The following is a 16,744-nucleotide window of genomic DNA, read 5'->3' on the forward strand; positions in this document are numbered from 1 at the left end:
GCGACGCTTCGGTGACAGTTGCTACACTTCTCTCCCCCGCAGGTGCGAAGCCAGAAGTTTTTTTTTTTTTTGAGGGGGGAGGGGACACCTTGATTTCACTCTGTATGCCATGGCGAATAAATTCGGGGGAAGGCGGGGGGAGGAGAGGGGGCACGGGCCAGGTGTACCACTCGCTGGCTACGCCCCTGCTCCCCTGAAGAGGCAACCCATGAGAGCGAGACAGACGCGAACTTCTCATTGTGCAGCGGCCTTTGAAAAAAACATTTATTGTTCGAAGTTCATTTTGTTTGAGATTGCTCGGAGAACAGCACTCGAAGCTCGTAAGCTTGCAGGACACTAGGTATGTGGACCAAATCGTAGGGGAAAAAAAGGCGCTTCATCATCATCATCAACGCTCACAACATGCAAATACATTATCAGAACTTAAAAACAAACACACATTGGTTCGTGGAACGTGCAATATATATATATATATATATATATATATATATATATACATATACAATGATATACAATGTGTCTGCGTGCACACACATAACAAAAAGAAGGCGGTGGCGATGTGACAATGCACACTTCCTGCGAACCAAAGAAAAAATAAAATTCAAATCACTTGGTGGTAAAACACGAAGGTATCATCAACAACAACTACGTAGCATATCCTTAATCAAGTAAGTCTAGAGAGCCAGATTACAGAAAGACAGTAAGCTTTGCACATACTTACCGGACTTGAGCCAGTCTAGACTGCCGGATAATAGCCATACCAACAGAAATGATTCGATTTTGTGCATTTTAACCACAGACCACTCCATCGAAAATCGTCATCTTGACCCACGATAGAGTGATGCGAGGTTTTTAACAACGCAGGAACTGTCCACAAAAAGTGCGACAGCTCTAATGTAACGCGCGTGTGAAGTGGTGTGGTGTACATTGCGGTGTTGTGCTTGGGTTTGATTGTTCCTATGCGCAGTAAAGCTCGCTTTGATCACTACAACTTGGTGTGACTAGGTTCTCTATGGTAAACTAAGGCACCACGCTCTTTGGTCACTCCTCGAGCTCGAAAGTGTAAGCTTCTTAATATAAATACGTGTCGCAGCACAATATAAATCGCCCAGCACAATAAGACCCCGGAATATTATGCAGGAGAGGTGGTAAACTAATGCCCATGGTTTTGTACAATATATTGCGTTGTGTAAACAACTGTCGAACGCTCAAGTGATAATCTGCAAATGAAACCACGCAAAAACCACGCAATGCTGTTTAGCGAGTCACCTAATGTAGCAACTAAAAACAACATGTGGTGAGTGTTTCGACGGGTGTATCGTCACCGATGACTGTTCTGGTAAACCTTTACACCCCTTAAACAAGACTGTTTACTCCGCCTGATTAAGCGCATAGATGACTCCGGTAAAACAGAGTTATCTTGCACCCTTCAAAATGATAGGGAGCCTGAGGCACAAAAGGTTACCCTATAAAAAAATGATAGCACTGGCTTTGTTCTTCGCTGTTAAGTGCAAAAAAAACGCAAGGTGTTTTCTTGACAGTGCGCGGCTTTTCTTTCCAACGTGGCTTTGTGCTTCTGCTACGTTCTTCGGTAGAATGTCGCGCGCGATGACGACAATTACTGCAGTGTTGACGGAATCAAGCAGTGGGGTGTAAGTGCCGCAGCAGTGCACCTGGGTGCATCAGTGTAAACCGCTGTGACAACCATATGGTTTGTAAAGTAAATACACCCATTGTACGCTCTGTACCTTTCATTGCCTACACGACAAACTTATCGTTTTTTTTTTGCACCTGCACTAAAATAGACATGGTAGCGGAGAAACTGCAGCTGTCGACATGATACGGTAAGGCTTTCAAATGCGCATATACCTCCTTGGTCGGAAACGTATTTTGGCAGTTGAGTCACTCACACTGATCACGCGCACACGCAAAAATCGTAAAACTTAAAGCACAGGTGAAGTAACAAAGTCGCTCTTTCTATATGGCACTCCTCACAACGCAGGCGGCAGTGCAGAATCAATGCCGCACTCGAGTGGGTATCGACCAACGTGGAAGGTCTAACAAGCTAACGAACATGACATCATTCTAGTGATCTGATGCTGACAAAGTGTTGAACTGCAAATAACAAAAAAGCAGTGGGCGTCTGTCGTCATTTTCTCGTGTTCTTCTAAGCTGCGTTCACACTGTTAACTTTTCATCTTAGAGTGACAGCACACTAGGAAGTTTGATCCTAGTTTGGGCTTACAGTCGGTATACCTCACACAGGAGAGAGTTGTTCTATGGACACACCTACCGGCGCAACGTGCGGTAACTTTTACACAAGTCTGGCATGACTGCACAATGGCGCGACATCACGTAGTATGACGTCATCAGGAGAAGCCGATTGACAGTCTTTGCTTATATTGACGACAGCGAAGCTTGGTTCGTGCTTTGCCGGAATATGACGTCATGTGACGTCGACTTTATACTATTGCTGCTTTCAAAGACAAATAAGTAAAAAAACCCAAGACGACAGTGTTACAGGTAGCGTTTGGACGTACCTTGATACAAAAGGAGACGACTAATAGGCACACGTGACCGTATAAGAATATATATAGGTCGCGGATATTCGCAGTAATAACCAACGATATAGTGATAGATTCGGTTAAAAATATGAACCAGCGAGTAAGATATGTCGCACATTGTCTGTATGATACTTGACTTTTTCAATAATGCCTATGGGCCTGTTATCACATCGATTATCACAAGAAGAGTGTGCGCCCTTAACTCTTCATTCCAGGAGCGTTGTAAGCACGAATAGTTTGCTCCCATATATCAACATCACGTCCAAGTTTTCACATACAAGTGTTCCACAGCCAGCGCCGAACACTGCACGACGACCAGAGACATTCACGAAAAAGGCACTGACTGTTTGTAATGACGTGTGCTGGTGAAAACCACGCATTGACAGCCTTTGTCTGGAGCCGAGGTTTACTGAAGCTGGACGAGGCGTCTTGCCAGCGAACTTACGTCGCAGAAGTCCAACCCTCTTCAGGAAACCCCCTGCAACAACCCGCTGTAGCATTTAACGAAAGTGTTGATCTGTACATTTAGACGAATTTGCGGGCCCAAGCCTGAAGCACAAAATAAAAACGTCTTCCGACACTCCACGTCCACCACAAGACATTAGTATCTGTCGTTCACAGATACCAATGCATCAAAAGAACACTCATCTTACATTGCGTTCATCGTCTGCTGCACTCTCTCTGCTAGCAGCGGACAACACATGGACAATGCACACACGTAGATAGAACACTTGCTGATGAATAGTGAATACATTGTCCTCCACTAGCGTGTTCCACCAGGGCACAACACAAGTAACATGCGGCTATACGGGCGAATATCTCGCCCGTATAGCTTCGTAATATAGCTTCGTAATAGATTCGAAAACTGGAACACAACTGGCAGCCACGGCATGCCGCCTCAGGAACCACAGGCTCTTGCCTAGTTCAATGTGTGAATGGTTTGCCGCTTTCACGTTGAGGTTTTCAGCAAGAGTTTTCACTTCTCGCTGGCACTTTATAAATAGACGTCTTCACCGCAGTCATCTTGCGTGGGATGCCTTTGACTGCGACGAAGACGTGCCAGACGTGACTTCCTTAGCGACGCGCTTGAACAACGACGAGGACGACGACGAAGGTCGCTTGTGGCTCGCAATGTATTGCTTGATCTTCGCCTCTTGGATCTTCTTGACCTCCTCGTGAAACTCGAGCTCGGTCACGGTGAGGGTGCGACAGAACTTGCTCTTGTCCTTGGACTTGAAGGCGATGACGTCCTTGCGCTTGTAGTATGGGGAGAGCTTCTCCGTCGACCCTTCGGTCATAACACATCGGTCATAGTACTCCTTCTGCTTGTTTCGCAGTTCCTTGACCTCGACGGCCATTCTGTCGACGCCAAAGGCCTTGACTTTGTCGTCAAACACCTTGGCGAAGTACTGGTACAGCTGCCAGTCGGCGGAGTTGAGCCGGAGCAGCTGTTCTTTGGTCTCGTTCGAAAGGTGCTCCTTGAAGGCACTGTACCTGAAAAAATAAAAAGAATACATGGGTAAAACGACGTTAACGCAGTGTAGCAGATCAGTTCTGCGAAAGACGGCGAGGTAAGGTGGGGGATGGATTGCGAGAAGAAAGAATATGAAAAAAAAATCATCGTAGACGAAAGTAGGCGCGCAAAACACGGACACAGAAGAGACGAAGAGCACGAGCATCGTTTATAAACCGAAGGATCCCTATGTGGTCAGTAGTAGGATTGGCCTAATTTCTGTGGCACATACCCATTCATGATGCTGATGGTTTTAAAGCGATAGGGCTAAAGAGCTCGTTTGGCAGGAATTCCGGCGTCGGCGTAGCTGCTTGTGAGGGAAAAATCATCTTATGCGTGAGAGGACCATTGAGAACGATGAAAATAAAACAAAATGATAAAAACCGTGGAGCAGAGTGAAACCGAACCAGGGTTGTTGGGGTCCAAGTGGGGATCGAACCCGAGTCGTTTGCGTGGCAAGTGGATGTCTACCACATGGCCACGCCTCTGGTGGTGAAAACAGTGAAAATAACTTCCTCGGTTTGGAAATGCAGTGAAAGTAGCTTTCATGCTTTACAAACGCACGCCTACTGTATATATGCTTCATAATTCAACATAAAATATTGCAGTAATAATGCATAGTCAAATGTCCATTGTCAAGCAGTGTCACAACATCCGATTATCATAATGACTCTGTGGTTGAAAGCCGGTACCTCACTACAAAAGGCACACACTCTATTGCGCATATTCCCTTAAAGCCACGTAGTGGGTGCATAGCAAGTTCGAAAAAGTTTCATGCACTAAGCGTTTGGAGTACGCACTAAGAACAGGATATCGCCATCGTGCTCAACTCCTATAGGCGAAGGTTTAGGGTCCCCTCATTTTTTGTTTTGCGCACCTTTGCACACAACAAAGTTTTTAAGGTCTGCCTAAATAGCTTCCCAGTTTGAAAAAGGACAACAAAGTGAAACAAATACTGTGCGCATATCTTCTTTCACGTTGTAGTACCTTGTGCAACCAGTAAAGTGCAAAAAACAATGCTACACAAACTACCTGGTCCTGTTTGAATCCCAAGACTGTTTTTATCAGCATTGCGACCACTCGGCTCTGATAAAGTAAACCACAAAGCGAGAGCTGTCGAACCAATCATGGATGCATACCTCGAGTTGATCTTCAGCGCCGCCATGTCCGAAGTGTTCCAGCAGAGCAGGTGCTTGAGGAGGATCAGGGACTCGTCCAGCCTGTCGGCGAGCATCACCAAGTGGAACGCAGATGCGATCTTTTTTACGAACTTGGCGACCGCCTGCTCGGAGTTGAAGGGCCCGTCGAAGCCGAGGTCGAAGGACATCTGGTTCAGCCCGATGCGTTTCCCAATCACGCGGTGTCGGGACAGGTAGCCAGTCAAGTTTCGGTTCCACGCGAACATCGTCAGGTTCCTCTTGAACGTTCTGTCGAGGTGGCAGTATGAGTAGAGCGACTCGAACAGAGAGTCCGGCCTGCGGGATCGAACGATTGGTGGGCTGTAGTCAGTGCGTCTTACGAATCGTTCAGCATTTCGAATTTAGTTTCGTTCAGCCGAAAAAAAAAAATTTGTGCAACTCGCAATGCTAAAGAGTCGGAGAGCTCATAGGCACCTATGTTGTCCTGGGTTTTGCTCCGTTTAGCAAATTTTCTCTCACCCTATTTCTTTTCTCTTGTTGTTGCTATCTTTTTTCCCTCTGTTTATTTCTATTTATTTTTCTCTATTTCTTTTTCTCGCTCGTTTTTACTCTTTAAACCCTTTATCTCTGTTTCTCATGTACTTCCTCCTTTCTGTCCAATTCTATATCTCTTAAGCTGTATTTTTCTCCTTTTGATTTTCTCTATCTCTTCTTTCATGCATTTGTTTTGTCTATCTCTCTTTCTCATTCTTTCCGTGCAACGCTTTACTCTTTCCCCTCCCCTTTTCCCCCCTCCTGACCGTCACATCTGTCCTCCTCATGCTCTCTTCGCTTTCCCACTTTGTTGCTACACTATACTCTACGAGGTTATTCTACGCTCCGCTAGCATGCTACGCTATACCCTACAAACCTACTCTATGCTCTACGGCAGCATTGAGCGAAAAAGAATGTGGGCGCATGTGTCTAGTCATAGAAAGACAAAGCACTGCGTGGCAACGGCCTACGCTGTTTGCGTCGACCTGCAAATGCGTCTAGTGACGCTTGTACCTGCGAACGAAAAAAACTATTCGCTATTCATCATTGGCATGGGGTGCATACTCAAAGCAATGCACCAACAGTTGCCAATTTCGACTGCTATCATTCGGGCCTACTTCACGGATAACACTACAGTAACACACGGCTTCACACATTAAAACACAGTGAATGGTCCCCGCGACAGCGCGCAAAAGTAGCTGGCTCAGTTTGGCAAATCAAAACTGATTGCTGCCGACAGATGTTGCAAGCGTCTCGGGATCTGGAAATGTTCGGCGTGTTTTATTGTGGCGGAACCCATTTGGTTGTGGGTTTCAAGCAATGGAGCTATATAGACCATTTTCCGTAAGACATATGGGTGCCCATGTTGGGCTGTCAAGCCGATGTTTACTTGTTTTTGCATATCACGGAGGCCATGACACGTCGTACGGACCAACCCAGCTGTTTTCAAGCGTAATCGTCTATTGTAATAGCGTTCATTTAGTAAGATGCAGAACATAAAGGTTAACAGCCTCATAAGCCATCACTCAGATCCATCCGAAAAATAGTATATTGGAGATTTTTTCTTTGGAGTCAGTATATTAACTGATTGCTTCACACCGGCCACCTCCGGTTTGTCCGCAAACTTTACGGACAGATCTTCCAGAGAGCTCATTCATCCACAGATATTCAGGAAGTTTTTCGCGCACTTCAAAGAGAATTTATCCGCAGACTTTACAGAGAGTTTGTTTAAATAGTTCGTCTGTAGAGTAACAGAAGTTTGTAAGAGGTTTGTTTGTAAGCTTTACAGAAAGTTCGTTTGGATAGTTTTCATGGGAGTCATCATGCAATATTTACGACTTTTCTGAATTATTGATAGCGGAAACAGTAGCTGCATAAGGACCTTAGAGCTGCCAAACTGGTGGCGCCGCCTGGCGAATCAGAATTCAATCGAACAAATACAAAGCCTGTTAGAATGTCACAATGTAGTCAAAGTTTGTAGGAATTGTCGGTAGAGCTGCTTGTGACTAGTAACAAGGTCTTTCTACTTCGCAGTTGGTGGAAATTTTCGGCAGCGGTGAAATTGCGTGGTAACATGTTGCCTTCTGTAAGTTGTCTGCCAGAGCACTTGTCAAACACCCACCAACAAAAATGAGCATATAAAAATCAATCGTTGTTATGCATCGAAAGACACCGCTACTGTCATTAACGGTTGATTTTTGATTGATTTGTGGGGTTTTTAACGTCCCAAAACCACTATTTGATTATGAGAGACGCCGTAGTGGAGGGCTCCGGCAATTTCGACCACCTGGGGTTCTTTAACGTGCACCCAAACCTGAGCACACGGGCCTACAACATTTCCGCCTCCATCGGAAATGCAGCCGCCGCAGCCGGGATTCGATCCCGCGACCTGCGGGTCAGCAGCAGAGTGCCTTAGCCACTAGACCACCGCGGCGGGGCCTGGTGACGTCATTCACAACGCTGGGGATATCGAAAGGTTCGGAGAGACGTACTCGCTTTACTCGTGGGAAAAGGGGGGCTCAATCCACGTCATACTATAGTGATGATGTTGCCAGGTGCTGCCAACTTAAATGAGTGCATGCTCACGCTAACTTCGAAATCAAGTTTAAGTATCTTAAAGCTAACGCCCACCTCTAATGATTGGTGAGAAGTGTACATGTACACATAGCAATAAAAACCTTAAACGTTTCAATTATGGCGTGAAGGGTTCCTCAAATTGTATCCGATACCTTTTCAAAAACGCTTCCCTGGGCGCCGCCATAGTCCTCTTTGGGCTGCGCAAATTGGCGTGACCCTTCAAAAACGCACTGACAAAGCTGCGCCCTTGGCCTTAGTACTCCCGCGCGCAGCCCATCATGGCGGTTCTTTTTTTTTCCCTCCTGCGAAAAGGTGTATACCTTCTCACGATGGTGACGTAGAGGCTGTCCGGCGGCATGAGCGCATGCACCTCCTCGTCGTCGTAGCGGGTGTGGTGCGTGAGGATGTTGTAGGTCATGTTGTACGGGCTGACGTCCACCACCAGTCGGCGGCTGAACAGCTCCGGGTGGCCGATGTAGTGGGTGTAGCGGGACCTCGGCAGCACGAAGTTCAGTCCGTGCTCGGTGCCGTAGCGCAGGAAGATGTTCATCACCGTCGAGCTGGCGCACTTGTGCGTCTTCAGGAAGACGATGTTCTTGCGCGGCACGCACGAATCGGACGCGTTGGCGGCCAGCAGGGCCTGCGGAACGTACATCTGCAAACGCGACCTGCGAATAAAATAAAATAAGATAGAACACGCGGGGAGAGGAATACGACAGATATAATGTTCCTGAAAAAACAAATGAATGGTCCTTGCCGACTAACCAAAATAAGAATTTCAAATAATCCGAGGAAAAAAAAAAGGTGTCCTTTAAGTATTCTATGCATCCGAGTCACATGTGTAGCCAAAAGAGAGTCACATTGACTCTCTTTAGGGAATTGTTTTGTCCTACCAGTTTTCTAAAAAGAGTCAATGTGGCTCTCTTAAAGTGAGCGCTACGCATGTGGTTCTCGAATTTATCAAAGAAGAGTCAAATGGCTTTTTTACCCCCTTAGAGTGTACAAATGGCACGTGTAAAAATGAGTTTACCGGTTCATGCATTCTCATCCACGAAACATGTTTTTTCGCATACTGAAACGATAAAAATAGAGCATGTGCAGCCTGTATGCACTTCAAGAAATAACGTAAACCTATTAAAATTTACAGTTGGGGGTTGCACCGCTAGAGTATGCGCCAAAATATGTTCCGTGGATTGAATTTATGAGCTGTTTTGCACATTGCTACACGTACCACGATTATTTTATCGTTAAGTGTGCAAAATTTGATATTGGATAAGTTTTCAATGGCTTATTTCATTTTTGCGTCGCTCGGTGTCAGCGTGGGTGCATATATATGAAGTATTTCTCCTGAAATAAATCTAGTTGCGTGTGTTGCAAGCGTCTTTTTTTGTACCTGTTGTCCTGTTAAAAAAAGTGCGCTACTTAACCATATACGGTAAAATGAACAATGTAAGTACGTCCGCAATATACGATTTTTCCGATCCAAATTTTCGAGACATCCACACCGTTTGTACCCTCGCATTACCCGAACTTACGTTAGCACATTGTCCGAATTGCTGAATTATCTCTCTTTTCACTATGCCGGAACATCCGCTACAATGCAAGTATATCTCATAATATAAGAGCTCAGCAACTTTGAGGGGCGCACGGTGCCGAAAACGTTACGCACTTTGGTACCCCCCTTCAAATCTACATCAGCCGATCTAATCTACGTGAACGTCGTCGAAAGTAGATTGCAAAATAAACAAAATGTGCACCGCCACATTTCCGTTGACTATATACAATAGCGCAAGTGTGGCTGCCACGAATGACAAAGGGCGCGTGATCACTCGAGGCCAAATTCGTACCTGGTGGTGAGGAGAACGACCCCGAGGAGGAACAAGCACACGAACACCATGCAGGTGACCAGCGCACGGCGGAAGTGCCGAAACATCGCGACCGGACCGGAAAGCTGCACAGAAAACATAAGTGGATGCAATATGTATACCGTCAACACATCGCATGTTCAGTCAAAATGAATTACTGAAACGTTTAACAGTGACTGAAGGATCGTGCTATGAGCCTTGTCCTTTTCTTGATCTTAAAACCGGTAATGCTCTGGTATATACTTTGTGTAAATTAATACTTAGCCGGCTTTAGGTACGCATGGGCTAAGAACACCCATCGACGAACCACATATACCCGCGAGGACGAACAAACTGCACCATCTCGCAACATCCGATATTTTCGCAACATGCGAACTCTCGAGGCTACACTCACGCCTGCAGAAATTTCCGCACATGCAAACCTTTGCTGAAACGCCGTTCTGTGGACTCTCCGCAGGTTCTATAGTTTCACCCAGCAAACCTAGACCGCAGACCATTTAGCATGAAGAAACTTCTGGGCCCATGGCCAACTGCAGTTTTACAGTCGCACGCTTTAAAAGCATTGACACGTTTTTTACAAGACAGCGGAATTGCTGAAAAGTACTAAGAAATAACGAGCTTTCAATTCTATAACACATGTACTTATTATGTGCAGTATCATGTGACACCCATCATGTGTGTTTAGTGAAGTGAATGACGTGTCGACTATTATGTACACACGAGCGAATACATCTTCATAAGGACCAGATGTGTGCTCCGCTGTTTTGTGCTGGTTGAACCGAATCTTGACGAGGGACATTATCAGAGACTTCATTCGTCGACTTTCGAACATTTTCTTATTATTTTGTTGTGATATGTGCGTATAGGTGTATCTTTGCATATCTGTGCCCGACTGTTCTATTTTCCATGCAGTGCTTTGTATGTTTTACTTCAAGATACGTGTTCAAGTTTCACTCAAGGGCTAAGAAGTAGCCGGCGCCATAATTGTGTGTGAACATCTCTTTATAGATCATATCAATAAAAAAATGCAGTTGCGTTTGAACCTTCACTAATTTCGGGCTAATTACAAGTGTAATGAATGAATCCAGTTTTTACCCCGTGAACCCGAGGGTTCTCACCGCTATTCACAAGAAGCCTGCTCGACTATATTGCAACTGCGACATCCACGATAAGCTCTTTTTTTTGTCTGTTAATTGGCTTGTGCTTGAAAGATTACCCGTGTGCCGGTGCATCACCACAATAATCGTGTAGTTACTCAGCTTATCGAAAGACTGCGGCTTTTGCTCGCCAGCGAAATGTGTCAGCCGGCACTCACTTTCTGCAAACGCATCAAGACATCCAGGAAACAGTAAGTTTCTCTGCTCAAGTATGATCGCACTTCATTCACTATACGCGTTAACTGAAAATGATACCTTTCTGTAGTCACAAAGCCGTATGAAGTCGCAACGTCGAGGTGGTGCATCTAGAAGTGGTGCGTCTGCGTACTGCTTCTCATTCGCTATACGCTGCTCGCTGCCGAAGTGAACCAGCACTCAATATACAGCCACCCTCTAAAAGCGTCTCGCACACTATAGTCATCGCGGGTCGTTTCATGGGTCTCCGAATCCTGGCTGAATCAATTGGAAAATCGTTAACTGAACTCCCGCGTTTTTTTTTCTTGGTTGTTTTTTGCGAGCAGTTCTACGAGACGCAAAACATCCGGTCACTTGCCTTAAAGCGGCCGTTATTAAAAATGCATACGGCTGCACATATCGACTGTAGCGTATACGGATCGTTGTGTGTGGGGGGGGGGGGGGGGTTCTGTCTGCGGAACGCGCACGTCCTCTGATCGAGATCTCGAAGGCGCGCTCAACCGACCTCGGAGGCTGTCTGAATGACAAGAGTTCCGTCCCAATGATACCACGTGTGGTTCTCACAAGGGTCAGCGCGTGTTCCAAGGAGGTAGTGGTCATGTGGTATGCACCATAGCGGATCTGCGTCCCAGACAACCGTCACATGTACCAGCTAGGGGCGTATATATATATATATATATATATAGGCAGAATTTTTTTGGAGGGGTGGCGGTGGAGGGCACCTCTTTGATCTGAAGCGAAGCCGGGCAGGAAAATGTGGTCAAGTGTCATTTTGGGGTCTGTATGCCATGACAAATAAAAATTTCGCGGGTAGGGGGAAGAGGGGGGGGGGGGGGGGGGCATGGGTCCGGTGCGCCACCGCCTGGATACGCCACTGGTATCAGCTGCATTAGTGATGTCCGAATCCGGACATTTATGACGGTGGCTTTTGTCTTCCACAATCGCTACCAACGTATGTACGTGACAAGCAAGACTACGAATGAGCTCAAAATTTGTGTAATCTTTTCTAGAGGGCACTGTTGCCAAGGCGGGGTACGGACACTTAATGTTATTTGTGAGTAATTATGTGATAATGACTAATTACACGGATATACTGACCGCATGATTGACAAAATGCGTTCCACGTCGACTCAGTAGATGTAACTATATGCAAACTAAAGAAAAGACCGTTAAAAAATAATAAGCGGATGGCGGCGTCGTCGCCTGTTTAATTTTCTGCGCCAGCTCGTTGTGACACCGCAAGAATCTCGCTCAATAATAAACACAAAAATTACGCCACGGCCACCTTGTCTGCTGCGCATGCATCGGATAACATGGATTCCCGTGGAATTCGGGATCTGCAGAGTTAATAAAATTTTTTTTTTCAGACACAACGACCTAAATAAAAATTTAAACGTCCATGACGTCATACTATTGTGCATGCGCGATGTGATTTCGGTAAACAAACCTTTGTTTTCGAGTATAATTATCAACATATGACCGCGATATTGACAGAAATACCGTTTTAAACTATGTGTTATAAAAATGGATCGATATGTCATAGGGCGACAATCGCATTCGCGCTTTTTACATTGAGGCTAAAACAAAACAGTACCAGAATAAATGTCTCGATGGTCGTAGAAACTCTTCCATGGGGGAATGCATGTACCGCGTCATCATCGTTTAAGGACATGCATTCGTTTTATAACAAGTCCCTGTACTGTACGTCGACTAGTCTACTGGGACCCATCGGCTACGGCAATCTGCTGCAGAAGCGCGCGGTTTTGGGATCCAGTTGTGTACTCAGCCGCCACACAGTCAGACAGATTGCAAAACAGCAAAAAGAAAACAAAGCCCATCAAGAATAAGTTACTGCATGCACGATAACTCTGGGTGGATGAAGGTGCAAACATATCGACTATGTGTGGCATCTCTGCAAACCTTTGTGCTTCTTTGGCAGGTCTAAACACATCATTCAATCGATTTGCCGTTGAACCGATCAAGGTTAGCCTCAAACATCCAACGTTTACTTTTCACTGCCTACAAGTAGCAGATTACTGCAGAAGTTAACAGTTACTAACGGAACTTAACGGTGCAGCAAGCAGCCAGTGGCAGAAATTAGCCGGCCACTCTTAGTTATACAGTTAACAGTCTGAATCGGTTTGCCATGTGTTGAGCATGGTACAAGCGCCAGTAACTCTGATACGTGCAAGACAGACGTATGCGAAAACGTTTGACCAACCTGCAGCGCTGTCACAACGAAGTCCGAACGCCAGTAGACAGTGGTCGCTGTATCGAAGTACGATCCCGAGTAACGTGTAATAACAGAAGTCAACTCCAACAGAAGCCGCGGTCCTTTGGGCGGTGGAGGCCTTTGTGTCTCTACGAAGGCATTTCCTATTGTAGAGATCAAGCGACGTTCGTCGCGGAGCCAGAGAAGGCTATACCCGCAGTTCAAATGTTTCTAGGAGATTTCACACGTCCGCCAGGAAGAGCACTGCACGCTGCTGACGGTGTCGCAATCCGCGCGACGCGCGCGGTACAGGATGTCGTAATGGGACACATCTGAAAAAAAGCTAACGGCAAGCGATGTTCGGTTTCCCTGTCACACCTGCAACTCGGTCAGCGTCCACCGAAGCGAAGCTGGAAATGCTTCCTACTGATAACCATAACCAGTGACGTAACTGCAGCACACGACGCCATTGGTCCCCACGGAGCGTGAGACCTCGGAAGCGTGACTGCGATTTCTGCCGCGGAACAGCTCGTGTCTTCGAAATGGCGTGACTAAGCAGAAAATATGACCGGGCAAGCTTGTACGGCAGCGTCAGATATGCTAACAGCGTCGTAGATACGCAAAAAGCGACAAAAAAGTTGGTCCAGCTGTCATATCAACTAAGACACCATAACCGGCACAAGGCTTAAGGATCTGTATGCCAGAAGGCGCGGCAATCTTTTATCGCCGTAATGGTTCATATACGCGGCCTATAGATAAGAAACCCTCCGAAAGCATGACGAATTCAGATACTATCCCCCTCCCACCATTTCTTTCTCTTTCCTACGGGTGTTCTATTTCCGGTGCTCCCCTGCCGAGACGTGCTCCCGAATGCCATCCTGCTCTGGTCATTTCTAGTGCCTGAGAGAATCGCCATTTGGGTTTTCGGCCCGCAATCTCGCCGCCTGCTTCGGATGACCGCGCTAGCCCTTTAGCCACGAGTCCGCAAAGCCGTACGTGTCGTGCCTCCGTGTGTCCGGAGGCAACCACGCGACTCCCATACCAAAGCAGCCACGATCGCAGAATGTGCAACGCGCTGTTGTGCGGCTAAGCCTATCTCCGCCGGAGTGTCGCATACGGCACCCTTGGGTAACTTCTTAATTGAGTGCAGTAGCCGACGTAACTCGTACACATAGAGAACGTGCAGTACATCGATTTCGCTGCATGCTATCACTAAGCTACCGCTGCCGCAATACATGCCGGTGCACAGGGTTGGAAATGGGGGAAGGGCAACGATTTATGACAGCGCCCTCCCTCCAGTTGGTCGAGTCAAAAAGACACCGCGTTTTGCAATAGACAAAAAAAATGAAAAAGTGAAGTGATATTTTTTCCTTTCACCCAGAGGAGGAAGGCGGGGCTAAATGCTGGAGTGCCTGACAAAGGCCTCGGCTCCCTTGTACAGCCTGACACAAATAATCGAAAATACACATTTGCTGACGTGCAGAAGTGATGACGTAGTCCTGACTGTGGCCTGCCACAGTGGGGATCCCCTCTCTTCGGCACTACAGATGGGAAGCAAACAGTACTTGCAATGAAACATCCGTGGCCTTCGGCCGCCATTGTCGTCAAGAAACTTACGAGACCATAACCCAGATCTTGCAACAACGACGACACACTTCCGACTGGGTGAAAGTATGGCGCACGCTTTTACTCACCCCCCACCCCCTTTCTCTCATCCGTTTTAGGTGACTTGTATAACGCTAATTTCATATAACGAACACCGCGTACAACGAATGCATTTAGATTCGGGTCTCGAATGGCGCGGCGAACTTAAAAAAAGGTTAGATTGACTACGTTAATTGTTGGTGTAGAGTGAACTCTGCAGGCCACCGCCGAATGTCAGCCGACCCGACACCGAAGCTGAGACTGTCGCAGTCTGTTAACTCTTTGCTGCACGTAACTAAGTGCAACGAAGCCGCCTGCGACAAAGAAAGCAAGCGCCCGTGCTGACAGATAGACGACCCCCGAAATTCTAGTCGCGCGGTGGTCCTATTCCTGTTGCTGGTCATGTGCCGACATGGGTCTGTTGGCACGGCGAGCGTTGCGAAGGGAGTCGGACCAGTAGCAAGAAAAAAACAAAGGGGGGTGGATGGGGGTTAGCTCTTACGGTACAATTCCCGTAATGTCTACCTCCTTCACAAGTCAACGCACAGAAAGAGTTAACCATAAATGGAGAGGCAGTGCGCGCTGACACCTCAAGGCCGAATTTTACCCCATTTTCAGCGAAAAGAAAAAAAAAAAAAACTCACACTGCTTATTGTGCATTCGCCTAAAGTGACGCTACGGCGAGAGTCAATCGTTTTCTGCTCAGTCGATGTATTGGCCGCCCACCTTTCGCTGTCAAGTTGTTCGCGCACGACACAGCCGGCGAAATGTGCGAGTTATGAAAGTTTCGCTTGGAATGAATTTTTAAACCATTTTCTCTTCTGATAGTTACGCTGTGATGGCGAAATTGATGGCAATGGAGTTCTGAAAGAGCACTTTACCCGTCTAAACTGATTTAACTTTAGTCTCCTGATAGCACCGCAACGCCGTATAACCGTTGTGTCACTCCGGCGGTCAGTATATAGTGTGTGACCTCCTCGCTCGAGTGACTTCCTCAGTTCGCCCCCTTTCCTATCGAAAGGTCGCGGGATCAAATCCTGGCCGCATTTCAATGAAGGTGAAACGTTCGAAGCCCGTCCAGTTGGATTTGTGCGCACGTGACGGAACGCCAGGTGGTCGAAATTTCCGGAGCCCATCATTATACGACGTCCATCGTCGTCATATATCCTGGATTTGGGACGTAAAACTACAACGATCACTTCATCTTATATCTCAATTTCGTCCGGCCAGAACCGACCAGCCAAAATTATACCATGAAATGCACACCGCGAACGGTGGGGGAAAAAAAAAAGAACTACCACTGCCAGCAGGGGCGTAGAGAGGGGGGCGGGGAGTGGTGCTAGGGGGCGTTGGGGGGTTCAGTTTTCCCATTTGACAAACGCATATTACTCGCGCACATACAAACGCACGCATGAACAGACACGAACTGTGGCTACCCCCCCGGACCCCTCTCTGAAAAAAAGAAATTCTGGCTATGTTACTGACAACAGTGACAATAACTACTACTATTCTAATAGTATTAATGACGACGGTGGTACCGGAAAGACAAGACAGCGTCGCTCTAAAGAGTAAAACCTCCGGCACACTGTCCTGCCTGCGACAGAACACGAAGGGTTTGCTTACTACTTTCGGCCGCAGACACCGCTTGCAGACGGGTGTAATACAGGATGCAGAAGCGACAACAGGAATGGGCAATATAACGGGTTATCTTTGCGTCCAGTGGCGTGTCTAGCTTTTTCCGCGCGATAAGATCAAGAGGAATGGGAGGTGTAGAGCTGTATGTCATATTTGGATGCGTCACACGAGCATCGCTTTTTGCTCGGAAGCGTATTGGCGGCCTTCTAC

General features: G+C 46.8%; 1 protein-coding gene across 1 annotated transcript; it reads right to left on the reverse strand.

The window, feature by feature from the left end:
- Window positions 1-231: 231 nt before the first annotated feature.
- On the reverse strand, window positions 232-16,561 carry LOC119163515 (galactosylceramide sulfotransferase-like). Its single transcript, XM_075873193.1, has 5 exons — window positions 16,523-16,561; window positions 9,674-9,777; window positions 8,147-8,494; window positions 5,217-5,552; window positions 232-4,058 (listed from the first exon to the last, which is right to left on the reverse strand). Exons 2-5 carry the CDS (start codon window positions 9,757-9,759, stop codon window positions 3,584-3,586), a joined length of 1,245 nt encoding a protein of 414 aa, XP_075729308.1. The 5' UTR covers window positions 9,760-9,777; window positions 16,523-16,561; the 3' UTR covers window positions 232-3,583.
- Between the last annotated feature and the right edge of the window lie 183 nt (window positions 16,562-16,744).

The sequence above is a fragment of the Rhipicephalus microplus genome, chromosome 9, assembly GCF_043290135.1.
Source record: "Rhipicephalus microplus isolate Deutch F79 chromosome 9, USDA_Rmic, whole genome shotgun sequence".
Taxonomy (NCBI): domain Eukaryota; kingdom Metazoa; phylum Arthropoda; class Arachnida; order Ixodida; family Ixodidae; genus Rhipicephalus; species Rhipicephalus microplus.